The sequence below is a fragment of the Phyllostomus hastatus genome, unplaced genomic scaffold (genome assembly GCF_019186645.2).
Source record: "Phyllostomus hastatus isolate PE091 unplaced genomic scaffold, TTU_PhHast_1.1 phas_contig_17, whole genome shotgun sequence".
Lineage (NCBI taxonomy): Eukaryota > Metazoa > Chordata > Mammalia > Chiroptera > Phyllostomidae > Phyllostomus > Phyllostomus hastatus.
Genome location: NW_025333664.1, coordinates 29,414,971 through 29,434,169, shown reverse-complemented (window position 1 = coordinate 29,434,169; position 19,199 = coordinate 29,414,971). Strand labels below are relative to the sequence as shown.

The window sequence follows — 19,199 nt, the reverse complement described above, 5'->3', positions numbered from 1 at the left end:
CCACCTCCCCTTGGGTTACTGTCAGTTTGTTCCTAATTTCACTGTCTCTGGTTATATTTTGCTTGCTTGTTTGTTTTATTGATTAGGTTCCACTTATAGGTGAGATCATATGCCAGGGGTGTCAAACTCACCTTGCGGTTGCCTTCAAAGGGCCAAATGTAATTTTAGGACTGTACAAATGTAACTACTCCTTAACTAGGGGCAAGGAGCTTGGCACTGCCACCAGGTAAAAACAAGGTGCGGAGCGGGATAAAACAAGGTGGAGGGACAGATTCAGCCCATGGGCTCTTGTGTTTGCCTCCTGTGTCATATGCTATTTGTCTTTCATATCCTGGCTAATTTCACTTAGCATAATGTTCTCCAGATCCATCCATGCTGTCACAGAGGGTAGGAGCACCTTCTTTCTTTCTGCTGCATAATATTCCATTGTGTAAATGTACCATAGTTTTTTGATTCACTCATTTACTGATGGGCACTTAGGTTGCTTCCAACCTTTGGCTATTGTAAATTGTGCTGCTATGAATATTGGGATGCAGAGGGTTTTTTTGACTGGTGTTTCAGGATTCTTAGAGTATAGTCCCAGCAGTGGAATTGCCAGGGCAAAAGGCAGTTTCATTACAGCTTTATTTTTAGATCATACTATGAACCCATCCCAAGTTGTTTTTTTTTTTAAGATTTCATTTATCTATTTTTAGAGAGTGAGGAAGGGAGGGAGAAAGAGAGGGAGAGAAACATCAATGTGTGGTTGCCTCTAGCATGCCCCCCACCAGGGACCTGGCCTGCAACCTAGACATGTGCCCTGATGAGAATTGAACCAGTGACCCTTTGGTTCACAGGCTGGCATTCAGTCCACTGAGCCATACCAGTCAGGGCCCATCCCAGGTTTTTTATATTTTCCTCTGAGTCTGAAATGTGTGATGAATGTTATACTTTACCTAAAAGCAGTGTAACTAAAAGCCTGGTGGAGCGTTTTGTTCTCAATGCAGAGGCTGTGACAAATGCGTGTCTGAGCAATGACATCTCAACAAGGGGAGAGTGTGGCTGCTACTGTCCCTGCTGCAATATAGTTTCTCAAGCAGCCATCTCTCTTCTACCCATGACAGGCCCATCATTAAACCTAAATGATCTCAACACAGGTAGGTGTTTCCAAAGTACTTAAATACCCATTATTGCGTTTACCAAGTTCTTCAAAAATCTCCTCATGAAAGGAAAAATCTCCTCATGAGGAAGTCAATGAGAAAAGAATCACTCTTGAGATGTACATTAAAGGCACCATCTTTTTATCTTCTGCTCTTATTCTAAGAATCCAGCTGTCCTGCTGGCTGAAAACCTTACTAGTAATTACTAGACTTTTTGGTAACTACTGACTTCTCACTTCAGCTCTAGGACTTGCGAACATACCCCTAAGTAGTTGTCAGTGCCAGAGTTTAGACTAATACCATTGTGACGGTGATGGTGAAGGGGAACGTGAACAAAAAGATTAGCTCCACCACTTCTCATTGAGTCCCTGCCCCACCCTATCTTGAACAGGCCCCTCTCTGCTAACTGCCTCCTCCCAGTCAAAGCTCCTACAACATGGCAACCTATGGCATGGCCAAACCTATAGAGAATTTTTATGAATTTATTTGAGCCAAACCAACAACATATGTTTGGGAGCAAGATCTCAAATGCTCTGGAGAATAACTGCTTTGGAGTTTCTTTTTTTTTGCATTTGAAATTAAGGAGGTGGTGTAAGGTAAGGAAGGTGACATGAAGGTGGGAGAAAGCAAGGTGGGGATAGTTACAGGTTAATTAAGATTATATGCTCTTTTGAGGTTGGTCTGCTTTAGGAGGGGTCTGAAAAGATGCATTTTCAAAAGCATGCTGACCTAGATGCACAGAAACAATGGACAGGGAGCTTGCTGGAGGCAGCAATAGCCTTCTACTGAAGAAGTTACAGGCCTGGGACATGACTATCCACCCTGACCAGCCCAGTTAGGAATTTATTATCAGATCATCCTGTGAGTTTACTCTCCATGGGGAAACCCCTTTTTAAAAATCCATGAGTATATCCTTATCAGTATTATTATTCTTATGTAACATAGTCAACATAAAATTCACCATTTTGATCATTTTTAAGTGTGCAGTTCAGTAGCATTAAGAATATGCACACTGGCGTGCAGGCATCCCCACCATCCATCTCCAGAACCTTTCCCTCTTCCCCAGCTGAAACTCATTCAACAGCAAGTCCCTGTCTGCCCCCTCCTCACCTTGGCCGTACCATCCTTCCTGTCTCCACGATTTTGACTGTGCCAGATACTTCATATAACTAGAATCATACAATATTTGTCCATTTGTGTTTGGTTCTTTCACTTAGCATAATATCATAAAGCTTCATCCACAGTGTGGCATGTGTCCCAAATACCTTTTTCATAAATAAGTTTAATAAATAAATTGTGAATACACTAGAAAACTAATGCCTTTTGAATTTGTATCCTAGAGCCCAAACTCCATTAAAATATCTTGTATTATCAGAATTTTGAAAAGTAGAGATATTTCCTATCAGTATGTCACCGTTCTTACTCTTATTCCAGCTCTACAAATTAATAATGTCACAAGCTGTAAAAAATATATAATTACCAGATGTATATATATTAAAAGTTAGACTTTGAGCAAGAAAGTTGAAAATGGAATTCATAGTCCTGAAACTGACTTCTTGAGCCAAAAGTATTCAGGAAGAAAAAAATGTTAGTGGTGCTTTTCTGGGCCAGTAAGCATGTTTGCAGTCAGGTAGTTTTAATATCTTCCTGCAAGATCACTTCATTTTTTACATAAATGTAAATGTTCTTATCAATTCTCCTCCTCATGTCTGTGATGGTTAATATTATGTTTCAGCTTGACTGGCTAAGGGACCCCAGAGAGCTGATAAGCATTATTTCTGGGTGTGTCCATGAGGATGTTCCTAGAAGAGACTGGCATTTCAGTTGGTGAGCTGAATAATGCAGATGGCCCTCCCCAGTGTGGGTTGGCATCCTCCAAATCCTTGGGGGCCCAAATAGAACAAAAAGAGAAAGGAAGGGTGAATTTGCTCTTCCTGCTTGAGCTGAGACACCCATCTTCTGCCCTTGGATACTGATGTTCCCAGTTCTCATGCTTTGAGATTCAGAATCTGACTGACTACATCATCCTCTGATTCTGAGTCCTCTGTACTCAAATTGCACCACAAGCTTTCCTGGTTTTCCAGGTTGCAGACAGGAGGTCACGGGACATCTTGGCTAATGTAACCACAAGAGCTAATTCCTATAGTAAATCCTGTTGGTTAGGTTTCCTGGGAGAACACTGACTAACACAGTGCTTATACCATAAGCTGAGGATCTGTCAGCTAATAGACATTCTGGAGAGGCTAGAAATAGGGGACATTTGTTTATGTCTTATCTGTCATATATGGTTTCTTCACATACCTCCATCTGATCATCCAATTGCTAATATGCAGTTCAACAATCAGAGAAACTATTTTTTCCCAAACTACATACCACTTTCAGTGGATTTGGCTATGACAGAATTAGGTAGGTTTTGCCAGTACTCAAAAACTTTAGCAAGTAATGTAGAACAATAGAAACAAGGGTAAAAAGGGCCCAAGATTAGAAATCAGCTCATGATTCAGACACCTTAACAAACACTCATTCTCTGTGAAGTGCCACTTCTCCAGTGAGGTGGAATCTAAATGATCTGGTGCCCTCTGGAAGCCCAAGCTGTCATCTGAATATTAGCCTATAGAATGGACTTTTAAAGTTTTATTTGAATACATTCTGATGTATGTTACTTTTAACATGTTTGTTTCTAATTGGTTTGAAAATATTTTAGGACAGAAATATACTACATATGGCTTGCCAAAAAGTGTAAGAAATCCAGTGGGTTGCCCCATGATAACTCCAAATTCTGCTTCACAGAGGCCACCATGTGCTTTTTCAGTATGGGCATTATTTTTTTCTTCAGTATTTTACATATGGACAAAAATATATGTATGCAGCTATATTAAATTTAGGCAACCCCATCCTTCTATTTTCTGCTACAATAGATAGAATCTAGCTTTATTATGCAAGCTGTCCACCTCTTCTATTTTACCATTAAAATTATTTTTTCTATTTTTAGTTATAGCAGTAACAGGTCTTTATGTTTTGTGATGTTTGTCACTGCTTACTGATAAGCCAAGAATTGTATTATGATTATGTTATCTTTCTATTCCAGTTTTTGTTTTTTCCAAAGTTTCTTGTCTTTCTCTTTTTATTGTAATGGGCTTCTTTACAATAATACTTTCATTTTTAAAAGACTTTACATCTTGCAAGGTGACATGTATTTTTGTTGTTGTTCATCTCCAAATTTCCTGATGCTTTATGACATCACACAGCCTCCATCCACCCACCCTACCAGCCCACCTGTGCATCCCAGGCTGGTTCCAGGTACATGATTATTGATTTTGCCTAAAATTCACTGTAAGTGACAGCAATCTCGCACTGGTAATGAAATAGGACTTTGTGATTAAATAGTCAATACTAGCCATAAGGAGCCAAGTCTGGGCTCCAGTCTGGGCTCCAGCACTGGAACAGCAGCTTGAAGGGCACTAGTGGCATACAGGGAGAAACTGAAGTGTCTAGCATCGGGGCAAGTGCCAGGGGACAGCTCCCTCATGGACAAAGCTCCACGGGCCAGGCAGTGGCCATTGTCCCTTTTCCAAGCCTTCCCCCACACAGAGCCATAGAGCAATGACTCCATATCTGAGATTCTATCAACCTGGTTCACAGGGGTTGCCCTACCCTGGCAATTACCCAAGGCTCTACCCCATCCAACTTAACAGCACACTTTTCTATAACAGGCCATACCACTAAGACAGAAGCTCTACCTAATACACAGAAACAAACACAAGGAGGGTGCCAAAATGAAGAGACAAAGAAATATGTTCCACATGAATAAACAAAACAAAACTCCAAAAAAGAACTAAACAAGCAAAATGGAGATAAGCAATCTAACAGATGCAGAGTTCAAAACAATGGTTATGAAGATGCTCAAGGAATTCATTTGGGTACTTCAGTAGCATAAAAAAGACCAAGGCAAAAATGAAGGTTACACAAGTGAAATAAAAAAAAATTGCAGGAAATCAACAGTGGAATAGATGAAGCCAAGAATCAAATCAATAATTTGGAAGATAAGGAAGAAAAGAGCATTCAAACAGAATAGCAAGAAGAAAAATTCCCCCCCTGCCCACCACCAAAAATAAAACGAGGATGGGGTAAGGAGCCTCTGGGACAACTTCAAACGTACCAACATTTGAACTATAGGGGTACCAGAAAAAGAATAGAAAGAGCAAGAAATTAAAAACTTATTTGAGCAAATAATGAAAGAAATTCTTACATTTGGTAAAGGAAATAGTCACACAAGTCCAGGAAGCACAGAGTCCCAAACAAGATGGACACAAAGAGGACCACCCCAAAACACATAATTAAAATGCCAAAGGTTAAAGATTAAAAAGAGAATTTTAAAAGTAGCAAGAGAAAAGCAGAGAATTATCTACAAAGAAGTTTCCATAAGACTGTCTGTTGATTTCTGAAAAGAAATTTTTCAGACTAGAAGGGACTGGCAAGAAGTATTGAAAGTGATGAAAAGTAAGGGCCTACAACTTAGATTACTCTTTCCACCAAAGCTATCATTTAGAATTGAAGGGCAGATAAAATGCTTTGTAGACACAGTAAAGCTAAACTAGTTCATTATCGCCACTATGTAACCCATAGTTTCCCACATTTATTTGACTGAGGAATCAATCCCTCCCTCCTTTCCAATTCTCCTTTCAGAGAGCTGGTAATCCCAGGAACACACTTTGGTTAGTGCAAACTAGCAGGTTAATGCTCACATTTGTTTAATAATAAAACAAGGAGATTAGGCAATAGTAGACAGTAAGTCTCAAAATGCCTAATCTTCCCTTTGTCAGGGAAGATACTGGCCTAAGACATGGCTACCTGCCATGACCTGCTTTTAGTTTTATGTTCAGATCATCCTGTTCAGATCATTATGTTCAGGAAGTTTTATGTTCAGATCATCCTATGTGGTAACTTTTGGTCTCAGCATTTGTAAGGACAAGCCACCTTACAGGCCTCTCCTGAGCTTGCTGGGTTTAGCATGTGGCCCCTTTTCTGTCCATGCTACCAAATGATTCTGGGAGGTCCGCTAGAACTCAGGAGCAGGAGGAGGTATTCTGTGCCCTTGGTTTACTTGAATGCTAAATAGCAAGGTCTTCTGTTCTTTGTTAGGGGTTGCCTTGACTTGAGCAGTATCAGCAGCCCTCCAGCCTTACCTGCTCAGTGACCGAGTTCTACTCAGTCTCAGAAAAAAGACTGAAATCTTTGGAGAGACAGGACAGGACCCAAGAAATTCCAAGAATCTCATAGTTACCTTATTAGACCTCACCATATCCACCAACCTGTATTTTTAGGGGAACAGGGACTTCTAAGAAGGACAGGGGTGTGTCCAGTAGAAAAGGCAAATGCAGGGAGCAAGGCATCACCCAGTGATGAAAAGCATGCACTTTCATCAAAGGGGGAGGTTCTGAGTCTCCCCCTTTGCCAGTTTCTAACCTGGGCTCTGAGTTTCTGTAAAATAGGGGTATGATAATAACACCTCCTGTGAAGAAAACAGTTACCATAGTCAGCCTGAGACTGCCTGCCCAGAAAAGTCCATTTGCTAGGTTGGCCCTTGACTGGCATCTGGGAACTTGGATTTTAGATGGGTTCCCATCATTCCCCCATAAGAATGGTTCACTGTGGCAAAACAGTTTATGCAAACCATGTGGTTTGTGCTGAACCCCTGCTTTCCTTCTAGAATCTGGAATTTTGGCACAGACCCGGCAGGGGGTGCCTAAGTGACCAATAAATCCCCTAGGCACCGAGTCCCTAATAAGCTCCCCTGGTAGACACAGTTTTATGTGTGTTGTCACAATTCAGTGCTAGAGGTATTAGTCACATTCTGTGTGAGTCCTCTGGGAGAGGATCCCTGCGGTCTTGTGCCTGGTTCCCTCCAGACTCTATCCCACACGCCTTTTCCCATTGCTGGTTTTGCTTTGCATCCTCTCCCTGTAATCAGTCACAGCCATGAATATGACTATATGCTGAGTCCTGTGAGTTCTCCTAGCAAATCAAACCTGGGGTTGGTCTTGGGGATGCCAGATATTGTGAATTTTAAGTGAGATCATATACACTGAACATTTAACACCATGCCAGGCATCAACTAAGCATAGACTCATCAGAGAGAAGATACTGTGAACCAAGCAGATCTTCCCTTGCCTGCTATGTGTGCCTCTGGCCCTGAGTATAAAAAGCACATGGACTTGGTCTGTCTTCCCCCCAGTGTGGGATTCCTCACTGCTATCTGAGCAATGACTATCACTAATGGACTATCACTATACACCACAGAGAGTCTCTCTCTGCATTTAGTTGGGTATCAGCTTTGCAGGAACGTTGCTTTAGGATTTGGAACTTTTATTTTCCTTTTCAGTTGCTTCCTGTGTAACACTTTAACTCAAACTTATTAGAGTGTTGGGCTGTATTTATTACCACTTAGGTTATAGTTGTATAGTTTCACAGGATGCAACATAGGTAAATTAATTCATTCTTGGGTTTTCTTTGTACAAATGTCTTATTTAAAAACAAGAACTGTATTAATTCATTAATAACTTTCTTTTTATACTCTCACTTGAATGGCATAGCAACTGCTGGGAAATTCACAGTCAGGAAGAGAATAGTAAAACATTTCTATTCTGGTTCTAAAAATATTTGGCCTTGCATTTTTAGTGCTTGTTCAGGTATAAATATATGAAAAAACTCTTCTAAAATGATTTTTCTAAATGATTTTTTTAATAAATGGTCATAAGTTTATTAAAATATCAAGTGGACTCAGCCAACATGTGACCAAATTATATCTTCCAATGTATTTTTATTTTCACTAAACACCAAGAGGTGGTGTATAGAGCCACTTACTTACTCAGCATAACTTCCCAGCCACTCAAAACATTCCAGGCCCTCAAACACCCGGACAGTGGCATTACAACCAAGACTCCTCTGAGTTAACACAATTGTACAACAGCTAATACAGTTACCCAGATTGGACATTGTTACTTGAGACTTTGAAGCAGCAAAAACAGAAAGAAAAATGGGCCTCTGAAGATGCAAGGAATGGGATAATAATCAGGTCTTTGCATTTCTGTGACTGTAAGCTTTTTCCCTGCAACAATTTACTCCAAAATATAATGGCATAAAGCAACAGCCATTTATTTGTGTCCTGATTCTGCAGGTCGGCACTTTGAGTCCAGCTTGGCTGGATGGTCCTTTAGCTTGTTTGCCTGGGCTCACCTGGTGGGTGGCTGCCGGACAGTGAGGCAGCTTTGCCTCCAGGGCTGGCTGTTGTCTGGCCTGGTGGGTGGCTGGGCTCCACAGTCTGTTGTCCTCCAGCAGGGCAGCCTGATTCTTGTGCTGGCTGTTGGTTCCAGAGCAGCAGGAGGGATTGTGTCATGGTTTCAGTTGTCCTGCGGGCTGCAGCAGATTAGATGTTCAGGTTCAGAGTCAGTGTGGGAGAGGCCCACCCAGGGTGTGGACACTGGGAGGCAATGTCCGGTGTCGTTCCTGAGACAATCTGCCACAGCTGGCTTCCTTTACTGTTTTACGCTTTGGCATTGGTGCACTCAAAAGTTTAAAATCAATTGATCAATAATTATGAACCTACTGGTAGCAAAGTACTTAAAGAAAATATATATATGTATGCACACACACACATATATATACACACACACATAATGTATATAATATATGTATGTGTATATATGTATTATATGTAATATATATATTATACATACATACATACATATATATATATATATATATATATATATATATATATATATATATATATATATATAGTTTTCCAGGAGAAGCAAATCAAGGCATTTTGAGCTTTTATCATATTTCATTAGTTTTTCATTAACACCTTATATTAGTTTTCTAAACTAGTCCAAAATAACAAGCAGGATAGATGGGAGAAAGGACTTTGGAAGAGTCTGGGAGTTAAGGTTATAAAGGATCTGATCACTATTGATAGAATATATATTCAGTGCTGTGATTTGAATGTGAGCCAACAAAATGCCTATGTTGAAACCCTAACCCCCACGGCAATGATATTTGGAGGTGTAGCCTTTGGGAGGGGATTAGCTCATGAGGGTGTAGCCCTCATGAATGGAATTCTGGCCCTTATTAAAAAGGCCTGAGAGACCACCTTTGTCCTTTCCACCACGTGAGGTTACAGCAACAAGACAGCTATCTAGGAAGCAGGTCTTCCCCACAAACTGAATCTGCCAATACCTTGATCTTGGACTGCTAGCCTCCAGAACTGTGGGGAACAAATTTCTGTTGTTCTTAAGCCATCCCCACTCTGGTATTCTGTTATAATAGCCCAAACAGACTAGACATCCAAGTAGGGAGATGTAATAGGAGCTTGAGAAAACTGCTTTAAGAAGATCCTGCTTGCCAAGTGTACAGAGAAGAAACAGAAATTTTAATGATGGATGAAGGGAAGAGACGAAAAGAAGGAAGGAGGGAGAGATCACAGAGAATAAGTGGTTTTTACCTGGCATTCAAACCCAGGTTCTCTCACATGTTTTCTATATCATAAAACTCACAGTGCTGCTAGAATTTTTAAAACATGACTATTTAGTCAGTGGCACTTGCCTTTTTTTTCTTAGATTGTCAAATAATAAAATGACAACACAATAGCCTTCCAGTATGAGTGAATCAAAATTATACCTATTATTTTGTCAGATTGGCCAAAAAGATAATGTAATGTATTTTTTGGTGTGCTGTAGAATTTTAGTAATTAGTTTATGTGTGCCAAGAGATAAAAAAGGTTGAAAATTGTTGGCATAGAGGAATTAATGAAAAAGTGTAACTGTGAATGAATTAGTTTTCCTTTGGTCTTTGGCTGGCAAGATCTAAATAGCTGCATCTTTTCTGTTTGCATTTCCCAGGTTTCTGCATCATGTTTGGAAAGAAAAAGAAAAAGATCGAAATATCTGGCCCATCGAACTTTGAGCACAGGGTCCATACAGGGTTTGACCCACAAGAGCAGAAGTTCACAGGCCTGCCCCAGCAGTGGCACAGCCTGCTGGCAGACACGGCCAACAGGCCGAAGCCAATGGTGGACCCCTCGTGCATCACGCCCATCCAGCTGGCGCCCATGAAGGTAGGGCGAGGGTTTGTCTTTAAGATGACTTAAGAAGCATGTCCTCATTTGATAAAGTGTGTCGTCTTTACGGGTAAACTATAAAATGCCTAAGTGGTGTATTTGTTTTTAAATATCCACAGGTTAGCCATAATTATTCTTCCATGATTATAATGCTCACCGTTTACTGTAAATTGCAGCACATGCATTAATGTAGAAACATTAAGTTTCTACAAAGGAACCTCTCGCTTTTAGATGTGAGATCTTTTGTTAAATCAGACACATAAAATGCAATCATACAATAGGAAATGTTTATTCCACTTGAAACGATAGTTGCTAATCTTCATACTGAAGAATATTATCCACTCCTTCTGGTAAATATTGGCAATAACTTTTGATTATACATTACTTAGACAACCTTTTGTTGTTTTGCATTTGCCCTCAGAATGTTTAAACTTTTCTTCTATATAAAATTTTTTATTAACATATTTTATAATAAGTGATTTTTATGTATGTGCTTATACACATGCACATGTATACATATACAGGGTTTTATATGTAATCATATATATATATAAGTATGCATACATATATATTCAAATTTGTCTTTATAGTCTAACAAATAGCTGTTTCAAATAAAAGTGAATCATTTGAGTCCTGTAATGGGATATGATTACTGTAAAGAAATGGCTAGTAGATTGTTAGGAAGAAATGTTCATGAAATAATTGCAATTAAAGCAGAAATCAGGCTCAATAAATTTCAGATACATTAAGTTTCTACAAAGAAAATCCAGCCATTGCAGTTTTCTTCTGTACCTCAGAATAAGAATTCCATAGACCATCAAACAATTGCCCCAAAAGCTCCATATGGTAGTTAAACATTTTTTAAGTTTATCGTTATGTTGTCCAATAGATCAGATTCTATTCTATATCTTTTGCTGATTATATTAGCAGACATCTGAGGTACATGAATACCTTATTCTATGTTAACAAGAATATTGACTACATTATATTTAAATGATAGGAAAAACAAAAGTGGATGCATTTCTTAAAGGTTGCAAAGAAGGACCATAGGTAATGAATTATGTGGAATGCATGTTAGGTATCATCTGAGCTGACCAAATTAGAATTGCAATTTCATCATTCTGTGTTGCCTTGGTCATTCTGTTCTGCTGTTGACCATGTGAGTGTGCTCAGCCTAAAGATCAATGTAGGTTCTTCTAATCCTATGTCTTGTGATTTTGATTTTCTAATAGGATTTTGACACTTTTCAGGCCAGCTAAAATGAAAATATATAAAAGATGAATATTTGAGAAGATAAATCTATAGGGACAGAAAGACCTATTTTAAATAGATATTGATTGATATTTAATAGAAACTGACCAATTAACCAACTCTACTGGTTTACAATAGGCAATATCTTACCATTGAATATATTTTCCCCCAAGAGAAGGCTAATGCTTGAGTAATGACTAAATAGGAGGGTGGGTCAGATGGGACGAGGGACTGGATGGTGTAGGAGCTTGTGTATGGCTCAGTCAGGAGTTTGCTGTTGGTTAATCCCCTGCTGTTGGAGGGCACAGGTCTGAGATCAACAAATTGTCTTGTTACAAAATGAATTGATCCATTTAAAGGTCGGACCCAACTTAAAGTGCCCACTATGCTGATTTGATATGCAGTCTGGCAGATTTTAGGGACACACCAATTAAATGGGTATGAATGGTCAAGATGCCAGGAGACCTTCCAACTTTACATTTGTCAAAAGATATTTAAGAAAAACATAAAACTTACGGAAGAAATAATGTGCTGTGAAAAATGTTAATTTTTTATTAAGGAAAATGGAACTAAAGAATGAAACTTGTTGGGCAGATTACCTGTAATTTAAAACCTCTTGTCAAAAGCACCCCTTGAAAAGGCCCACAACAGTGTCCATTAAGTTGGCTGGAACCAAGGCTGTCACCAGGAGGGCAGGCTGTTAATCTTTGGCTAAACTTATCTCTGATACTTCTACACTTGCAAAAGCAGAGAGGAAAGCAGACTTAGTTGGACTCCCTGTACTCCTCAGTGCCTGGAATCCCTCCTCCCGTTCTCAGTGTGCCTCTCAGCTTCCCACTGCTCCAGAGACGAGGAAAAGCTTCACACAGGCTTCATGCTTGCTTAAATCTGGGAGATTTGGGCAAGGTCACTTTGTTCCAAAAAAGTAGATAAAGCCAAAACCAAAGCAAGATTAATTACATGTCTTCATTTCTATGACCCAACCATATCTAGAAACTTCTGAAAAGCATTTTTTTCTTCTATCAGTGAAGTTAGTATTTGACCTGCCCCATGCCTGTCCCTCCAACTCTTTCCCCTCTCTTTTTCTCTCTTCCTCCCTCCTTCCTTTCCTCTCTCTTCTCTTTTCTTCCTATTTCTCTTATATATGCACACCCCACCAAAAGTTACAAAAAAAGGAAAATTATATCAACCACTAAAAGTAGCATCTTTATTTTTTTAGTACAGTGTTTCACTTAAGCTCCCTTAACATTTCCTTTTAAGGACTGAACAGCTTTAAGTTCAAATGACCTAGTGGTTATTAAAAAAAAAAAGATAAGCTGATGTGTTCAGGGTAATGGAACTCATCACAGGAAAGCTGTCACTGCAGGTCCTTCCATTTTGAGGAGGGCAGGGCATTAACCACACACCTTGTCCAGGCTGCTGACTGGCTCATCCCAGCACCCCGTGTGACACTTCTGTAATCACAAATGAGTGGATCCCATACCCTCAGCTCCCTGGGACAAGGAGAAAATAACCAGCTTTCACATTCTATGATCCTGGAATTTGGAAGATGGAGCCTAGGGTCCCGATCAGAGGTGGACAACTATGACCCCATGAACAAATGCTCAGTTACTGTCTCTCAAGAGTTTAATATCTGCAGTCACCCTCAAGGCCAAGTGTAGCATTTCAAGGCAATCATCATTAGCATGTTGTATTGGAAAGTCATTTATGACTAAGTGATGGTTCCATCTATGTCTGAAGGCTTTCTCTCTTTCACTAATTAACGTGCCTTGCCCAGCATTCCTGCAGTGACTGTGGTCTCCTGCTTTAATGCCACATAGTGACAGAATGCAGGCAGTGGTTCTGTGACCACTTCACTTTGACTGTTTTACCCCAATTCTATTCACAGAGCAAATGTTCATGTGAGGCAAAGCAGGCATCAAATCTACAGTCATGTGCAGATTTTGCAGAAATACCCCTTGAAACAGGTCTGAAGAAATCCACAACATTATTACCAGACATTGGATAGTGTTTTACTGAGTATATAATATTTAATATTTATTATTTTATGGCATTCTAATAATAACCATTTAATAGTTTTAACCCAGTCAGGTACATGAAGAAACCTCGACTCAACACAGTGGACTGATCTGTTTAAATTTACTCAATTTCTGATTTGAACCCAGATCTAATATCAGAGACCCAGCTGCTTTCAATCACCCCACACCTTTCTTTCCTCCTCCTGTGCCTTTCTTTCCAAAAGAGTTAGTGATTGCTCTGTGTGCCCCCCACCTCCAAAGTATTTGCTTTTGACACGGAAAATACAATAACAATTCCAAGGACAGAACCTCATTTTGCAGTGTCAGATAGATGAATGGGGTGGTGATACTTCTGAGCAGGAGAAATTTTCTAGTTTGCTTCCAGTAGTATAAGAAAGATTGATTGGCCTAGAGAAGTTTGGCCAAAAAAAACAATAATAATAACAATCAGAGATGTTGGTGATCAATCATGGCCCTGATCAGGCTTGGTTGCATAGGTCCCTCACCTATACCATTTGGTGGCCTGAATTATTTAACTCTGTCCTTCATTATTCTTAAAACAGTATCATAGAGAGCTAAGTACTTCCCCATCCCTTAAATTTGGACTTGGCCATTAACTTGCTTTGGCCAATGGGGTGGTGAGGTCAAAGACTTGAAATGTACAGTTGAGATTTACCTTAGTGCTTTTACCATCACCATAAGAACATGCCTTGGAGAGTTCAGTGATTCTGGAAGGGTGAGCAAAAGCATCCCGGCCCATCTGCATCCCTACAGTTTGAAAGAGTTGCCCTCAGCCCCAGGTCCATTGTATGAGGTCTGTCCAGAGGGTATCCAGCCATGTAATATCAAAAACAGAGATATTTATTGAAGAAGATACAGGATACAAGAAATATTGTGCATAGGACAATGATGCCTCTATCCCCTTCAAAGTGGGCAATTTGGGGCCTCACACAGTTCGCCCAGTCGCCATCAGCTTCCCTGTCATATTTTCCTGAATCTCATTAATGGTCTGAATTTTCTTCCCTTTCAAAGGTGATTTTGGTTTGGGGGAAAGCCAGAAGTCACAGGGCACCAAATCTGGGCTGTAGCAGGGCTGAGACACTTGGGCGATTTGATGTTTTACCAAAAAAAAATCTGCACTAGGTTTGTTGCCTAAGCTGGCATGTTGTTGTGGTGAAGCTGCTTATCACCAGTTGCCCATAGCTGTGGCCTCCTGAATCATCTGAATAGTTTCAATGGAGGAATATTCTAGTTAACACAAAATCTGATGCAGAGTCATTACTCTATTTGCTTAGTCATTTCGAATGTGGCGCCACACAGTACACATGCTCACTCAGCGGCATCAACTGCCCCCACTGACTAGTACAGTGAAGTTATTATTGTTCACATATATGCATTCCAGTCCACTCTCCTTGGCTGCCAGGTTACATCGATGTCTCACAAGCTGCTCTTATTATATTAACCATGGCTGGACTTTCTCCAGACAGACCTCTGTCTGGAATTACACTGAGAATGGGGGGTTGTTGTGCAGCATTACTGGACAACTGATGGATATACTACCTCAGCCCTCCTTTTTTTTTCAAACAAGTGATATTTACTTCATCTTTTAGGTACAATCATACCTCATTTTGAGCTTTGCTTCATTGCACTTCAAACTTGTGTTTTTCACAATTGAAGGCAATACCCTCCAACAGCAAAAAGATTGTAATTGGCTTTATTGTGAGACTCTCACTTCATTGTAGTGGTCTGGAATTGAACACAGTATATCTGAGGTACGCCTGTTCTGGGAAGCAAGACTTAGCAAGGTTAAAGGAGTTGCTGAAAGTCCACAACTGGTAACTGGAAAAGAACCAGGATTCAAACCCCAACCCCTGACTCAAAAACCCATGCTTGTAACCACCACACCACCCTGCCTCCTGATGATAAGGGTGTGTTTAGACACAAGTGTTTCGTGCATAAGTGCTGCTAAGTCTAAACAAAGTCACTTCCTTCACACCTAGTCCTGCCTTTTCATCTCACAGATGACACAACTGACCCAAGTAGGTCAAGTGAATTTTCCCAAGGTCACAGAATAAGTTGATGTCAGATGTCAGATACTATTTCTGTGTATAGGGATGCTTCTGATTCAAGTGTTTAGAAAGCCTGGAGTTAGCTCATAAACTAGCTCTCACTTGAGACTCTGACAGGGATATCATTTAAATGCTTACCTCCCTGCAATTTCTTATCATTACTGCCATATGACTTTATTTGCCAGTTGTAGAGTATTCAGAGCTCTCTGCAGAGTCTTTCATTATGCATGTAATCCACACAGTCTTCTCAAGTGAATTAGGCAGGATGTTTAAGCAGGAACTGTCAATGAAAGTGTGCACCAAGAAGCAAATGAGTAAACGTCCAAATGTGGCTGCTCACTCTGTCTCCAGGATGGCCTGGCTGCTCCTCCAGACGATCACATCTGCAGTCAAAAGGCGAACCCTCAGAGCACAGCTTCCCTCTGGGCCTCTGTAGGTTTCCTAGTGAGTGGCCTGCTCTGAACCCTGGTCAGCTAAACTCCAATGAAAGTGGTTGTGCTTTCATAACTGGAAAATTCTATATAAAGGGAGATATTTTCAGGAATGTCTTATTTTGCCCCAGTGCTTCTCTCCCAGAGGGGCTGACCAAACTGAAAATAATCTTCTAAATCAAAAGAAAAAAGCATGTGGCTCTCTGTGACTCCCACACATGCTCAGAACTTCAAAGATTTAATTTTATCTCTCATTTAGCATCTTAACAGAAATTGGGGCACTAAGGTGGCAGCTGTAGGCTTCTTTGCTGTGCTGACAAATCCTGAAGTTTTTATCACTGTTGTCATGTAATATTAAATATAAGCCCTGCATTGTTGACTGTGTTAAACTAGTAAGAAAGCAGTTTATCAATACTTTGATCATTTCCAAGCAGCATATCACTATCCAACTGATTGGACACCACTGCTATTACCAATAATGTTAAAATTTCAATGAAAAAAGCTGTGCCCAAAATGGCGGTAATCTAAGCATTTGCTATCATTTTGTTGCTGGATAACAAGTTACCACAACCTTCATGACCTAGAAGAACAAACATTTGTTACCTCACAGTTTCTGTAAGTCTGGAGTCTAGGCAGGGCTCACCTGGGTCCCTCTGCTCAAGGTCTCCAGAGATGCCAGCAGCTGGGTTCCACCTCCCTCAGGAGGCTTCCCTGGGGAGGAATCCTTTAGGTTGTTGGCAGAATTCACGTCCTTGCTGTGGACCTCATGGAAGTTGCTTCTTCAAGACCACAGGAGTATTATGCACATGTCACAACAGAATCATGAAATGATATCCCAGCACTGATGCTACATCATGTAAAACATAACCACAGGAGTGACATCCCATCACCTTTGCCATGTTCTGTTGGTTGGCAGCAAGGCACAGGTCCTGCCCTGGCTCGTGGAGAGGGGATTACACAAAGGCAGGAGCCCCAGGACAGGGGCCTCACCCTAGGGATGGTCCACTCTGGTCCCCGTTGTCTCTCCCACATGCAAGATACATTCACCCCAGCCCAAGGTTACCTGAGTGTCATCCTGTTAGGACATCATTTTAAAGTTAAATCAGGGTCAGGTGTGGGTAAAGGGCTTGCCTGTAAATCTATTAATCACAGCTGCTGGGGCACGGCTTCTCTTCCACTGTGCACCTGTGGAACTAAAATGACCGGTGTCTGCCCCCAGCGCTCCCAGCATGTGATGGTGGGGCAGGTACAGGGTAATAGTTACAGACATTTCAGTCAAACAGGTGAAATGGAAGGGGAAAAAGAGTCACTGGTCCAGAGCTCTTATGAAACTCAACCTGGAAAATGTTGGGAATTCCTTGATTAGGTTTCAGGGACTGGCGACCATCCCATGTCTCAGGCTCCACCCTCTGGTTCCTGGTTGTGCTCTCCTTTTTCATGGAAGGTAGATCGAGTTTGCAGTGGAGCAGTTTTATCAGCCCTCTCCCCACAGTCAGTAGAATTTGACGTGTATGACAGCTTCCTTTTGTTTTGTAATATCTCTGTCCCTTGCAGTCAAGGTAGCAATATTTCTATTTAAACAATTTCTCAATAACTTTGCAAAGCTTGTGGGGATTTCACTGTGGTTCACTCCATTAGGCAAAATCCATATATATATATATATATATATCCTCACCTGAGTACATTTTTTAAAATTGATTTTAGAGAGAGAGGATGAGAAGGGGAGAGGGGGAGGGAGAGAGAGAAAGACATCGACCTGACTGGGGATCAAAACCACAACCCAGGTATGTGCCCTGAGCGGGAATCAAGCCAGCAACCTTTTGATGTATGGGATGACGCTCCAACCAACCCAGCCACACCGGCTCCACAGATACTTTTAAGATAAACCGTCTTGCCCTTTGGCCTCCTGCTGAGATGGCTGAGGGACAATGCCCTTCATCTTCCTAAAGAGTCTCTGGTTTGAGAAGATCTGTGAGGCACGCCCTTAATTTCCTAAAAAGGCCTTTGTGTGATTCATAGTCTGCCCTTCAGTGCTTCCGAGTTCTAACAGCTGTGCTGTCACACCCTCAGAACATGTTTCCTGAGAGGCCAGCTCTTCGTTTTCACATCTTTGCCATCTGGACAAGCTCAGAATTTTTTAAGACATGAGATTCTGGTTCCTTTTTTTTTTAAGTTATTTTTTCAGTTACTTTCTCTCCTCTCGCATTTTACTGTGAGGGGAAGGAAGCCAGGCAGCACCTTCCGCACTTGGAGGCCTCCTTGGACGTGTTGCATTTGTCACATCCAGCTTCTGCTTCCCACAAAACTCCAGGAGACACTGTTGCCAAACTTCCTGCCACTGCAGAACAAGGACCCGTTTCCTCCAGCTTCCAAAAACACATTCCTCATATGCTCCTGAGCCTCACCATCAGCATCCTCAAAGTCCTAAGAAATGACAGTTTTGACTCTCTACTATGTTCCTCAAAATTCCATCATCCTCTGCTCACTTCCAAGTTACAAACACTCCTATATCATCATGGACTGAATTGTGTCCTCCCAAAATTCATATGTTGAAGCCTTAACCCCCACCCCATGTGAATGCATTTGGAGATGGGCCTTTAAGGAAATAATTAAAGTTAAACAAGGTTATAAGCCTGGAGCCCGAACCCTATAGAACAGGTGTCCTTATAAGAAGAGGCACCGGGGGCATGCAGTCACAGAGAAAAGATTATGTGAGGACACCACAAGAAGATGGTCATCTGCAAGCCAACAAGAGAGGCCTTAGAAGAAACAGCCCTGCTGACACCTTAACCTTAGATTTATATTCTCCAGAACTGTGGGAAATGCATCTGTTGTGTAAGCCTCCCATTGTGATACTTTGTGATGGCAGCCCTTGCAAGCTAATGCACACATGTTTATTTGTTACAGCAACACCCACGTCCAGATACCAAAATTTGTAACCAGTTACCATTACTCAGTATTTAGCACTCCACATTTATTAATAGCCTTACAGTTTTCATTGGCCAGGAGTTGGGCACAGTTTAGCTGGATCATCTGCTCAGGCTCTCACAGGCTGAGATCAAGGTGTCAGCCGGGCTGCCTTCCCATAAAAAGGCTCGCCTGGGGAAGAATCTGCTCTCCAAAGCTCACTTAGGTTGTCGGCAGAATTAATTTCCATGTACTGAGAGCAGGAA

The 19,199-nt window shown here is 41.0% G+C and overlaps 1 protein-coding gene across 3 annotated transcripts in view; it reads left to right on the top strand.

The window, feature by feature from the left end:
- PAK5 (p21 (RAC1) activated kinase 5) overlaps nucleotides 1–19,199 on the top strand; it is a 273,223-nt gene that overhangs the window by 165,473 nt on the left and 88,551 nt on the right. For all 3 annotated transcript variants that reach the window (XM_045833660.1, XM_045833662.1, XM_045833661.1), the window contains exon 3: nucleotides 10,040–10,254. In XM_045833660.1, the coding sequence (XP_045689616.1) occupies nucleotides 10,051–10,254 (204 nt within the window). In that variant the 5' untranslated portion in view covers nucleotides 10,040–10,050. The remainder of the gene's footprint in view (nucleotides 1–10,039; nucleotides 10,255–19,199) is intronic.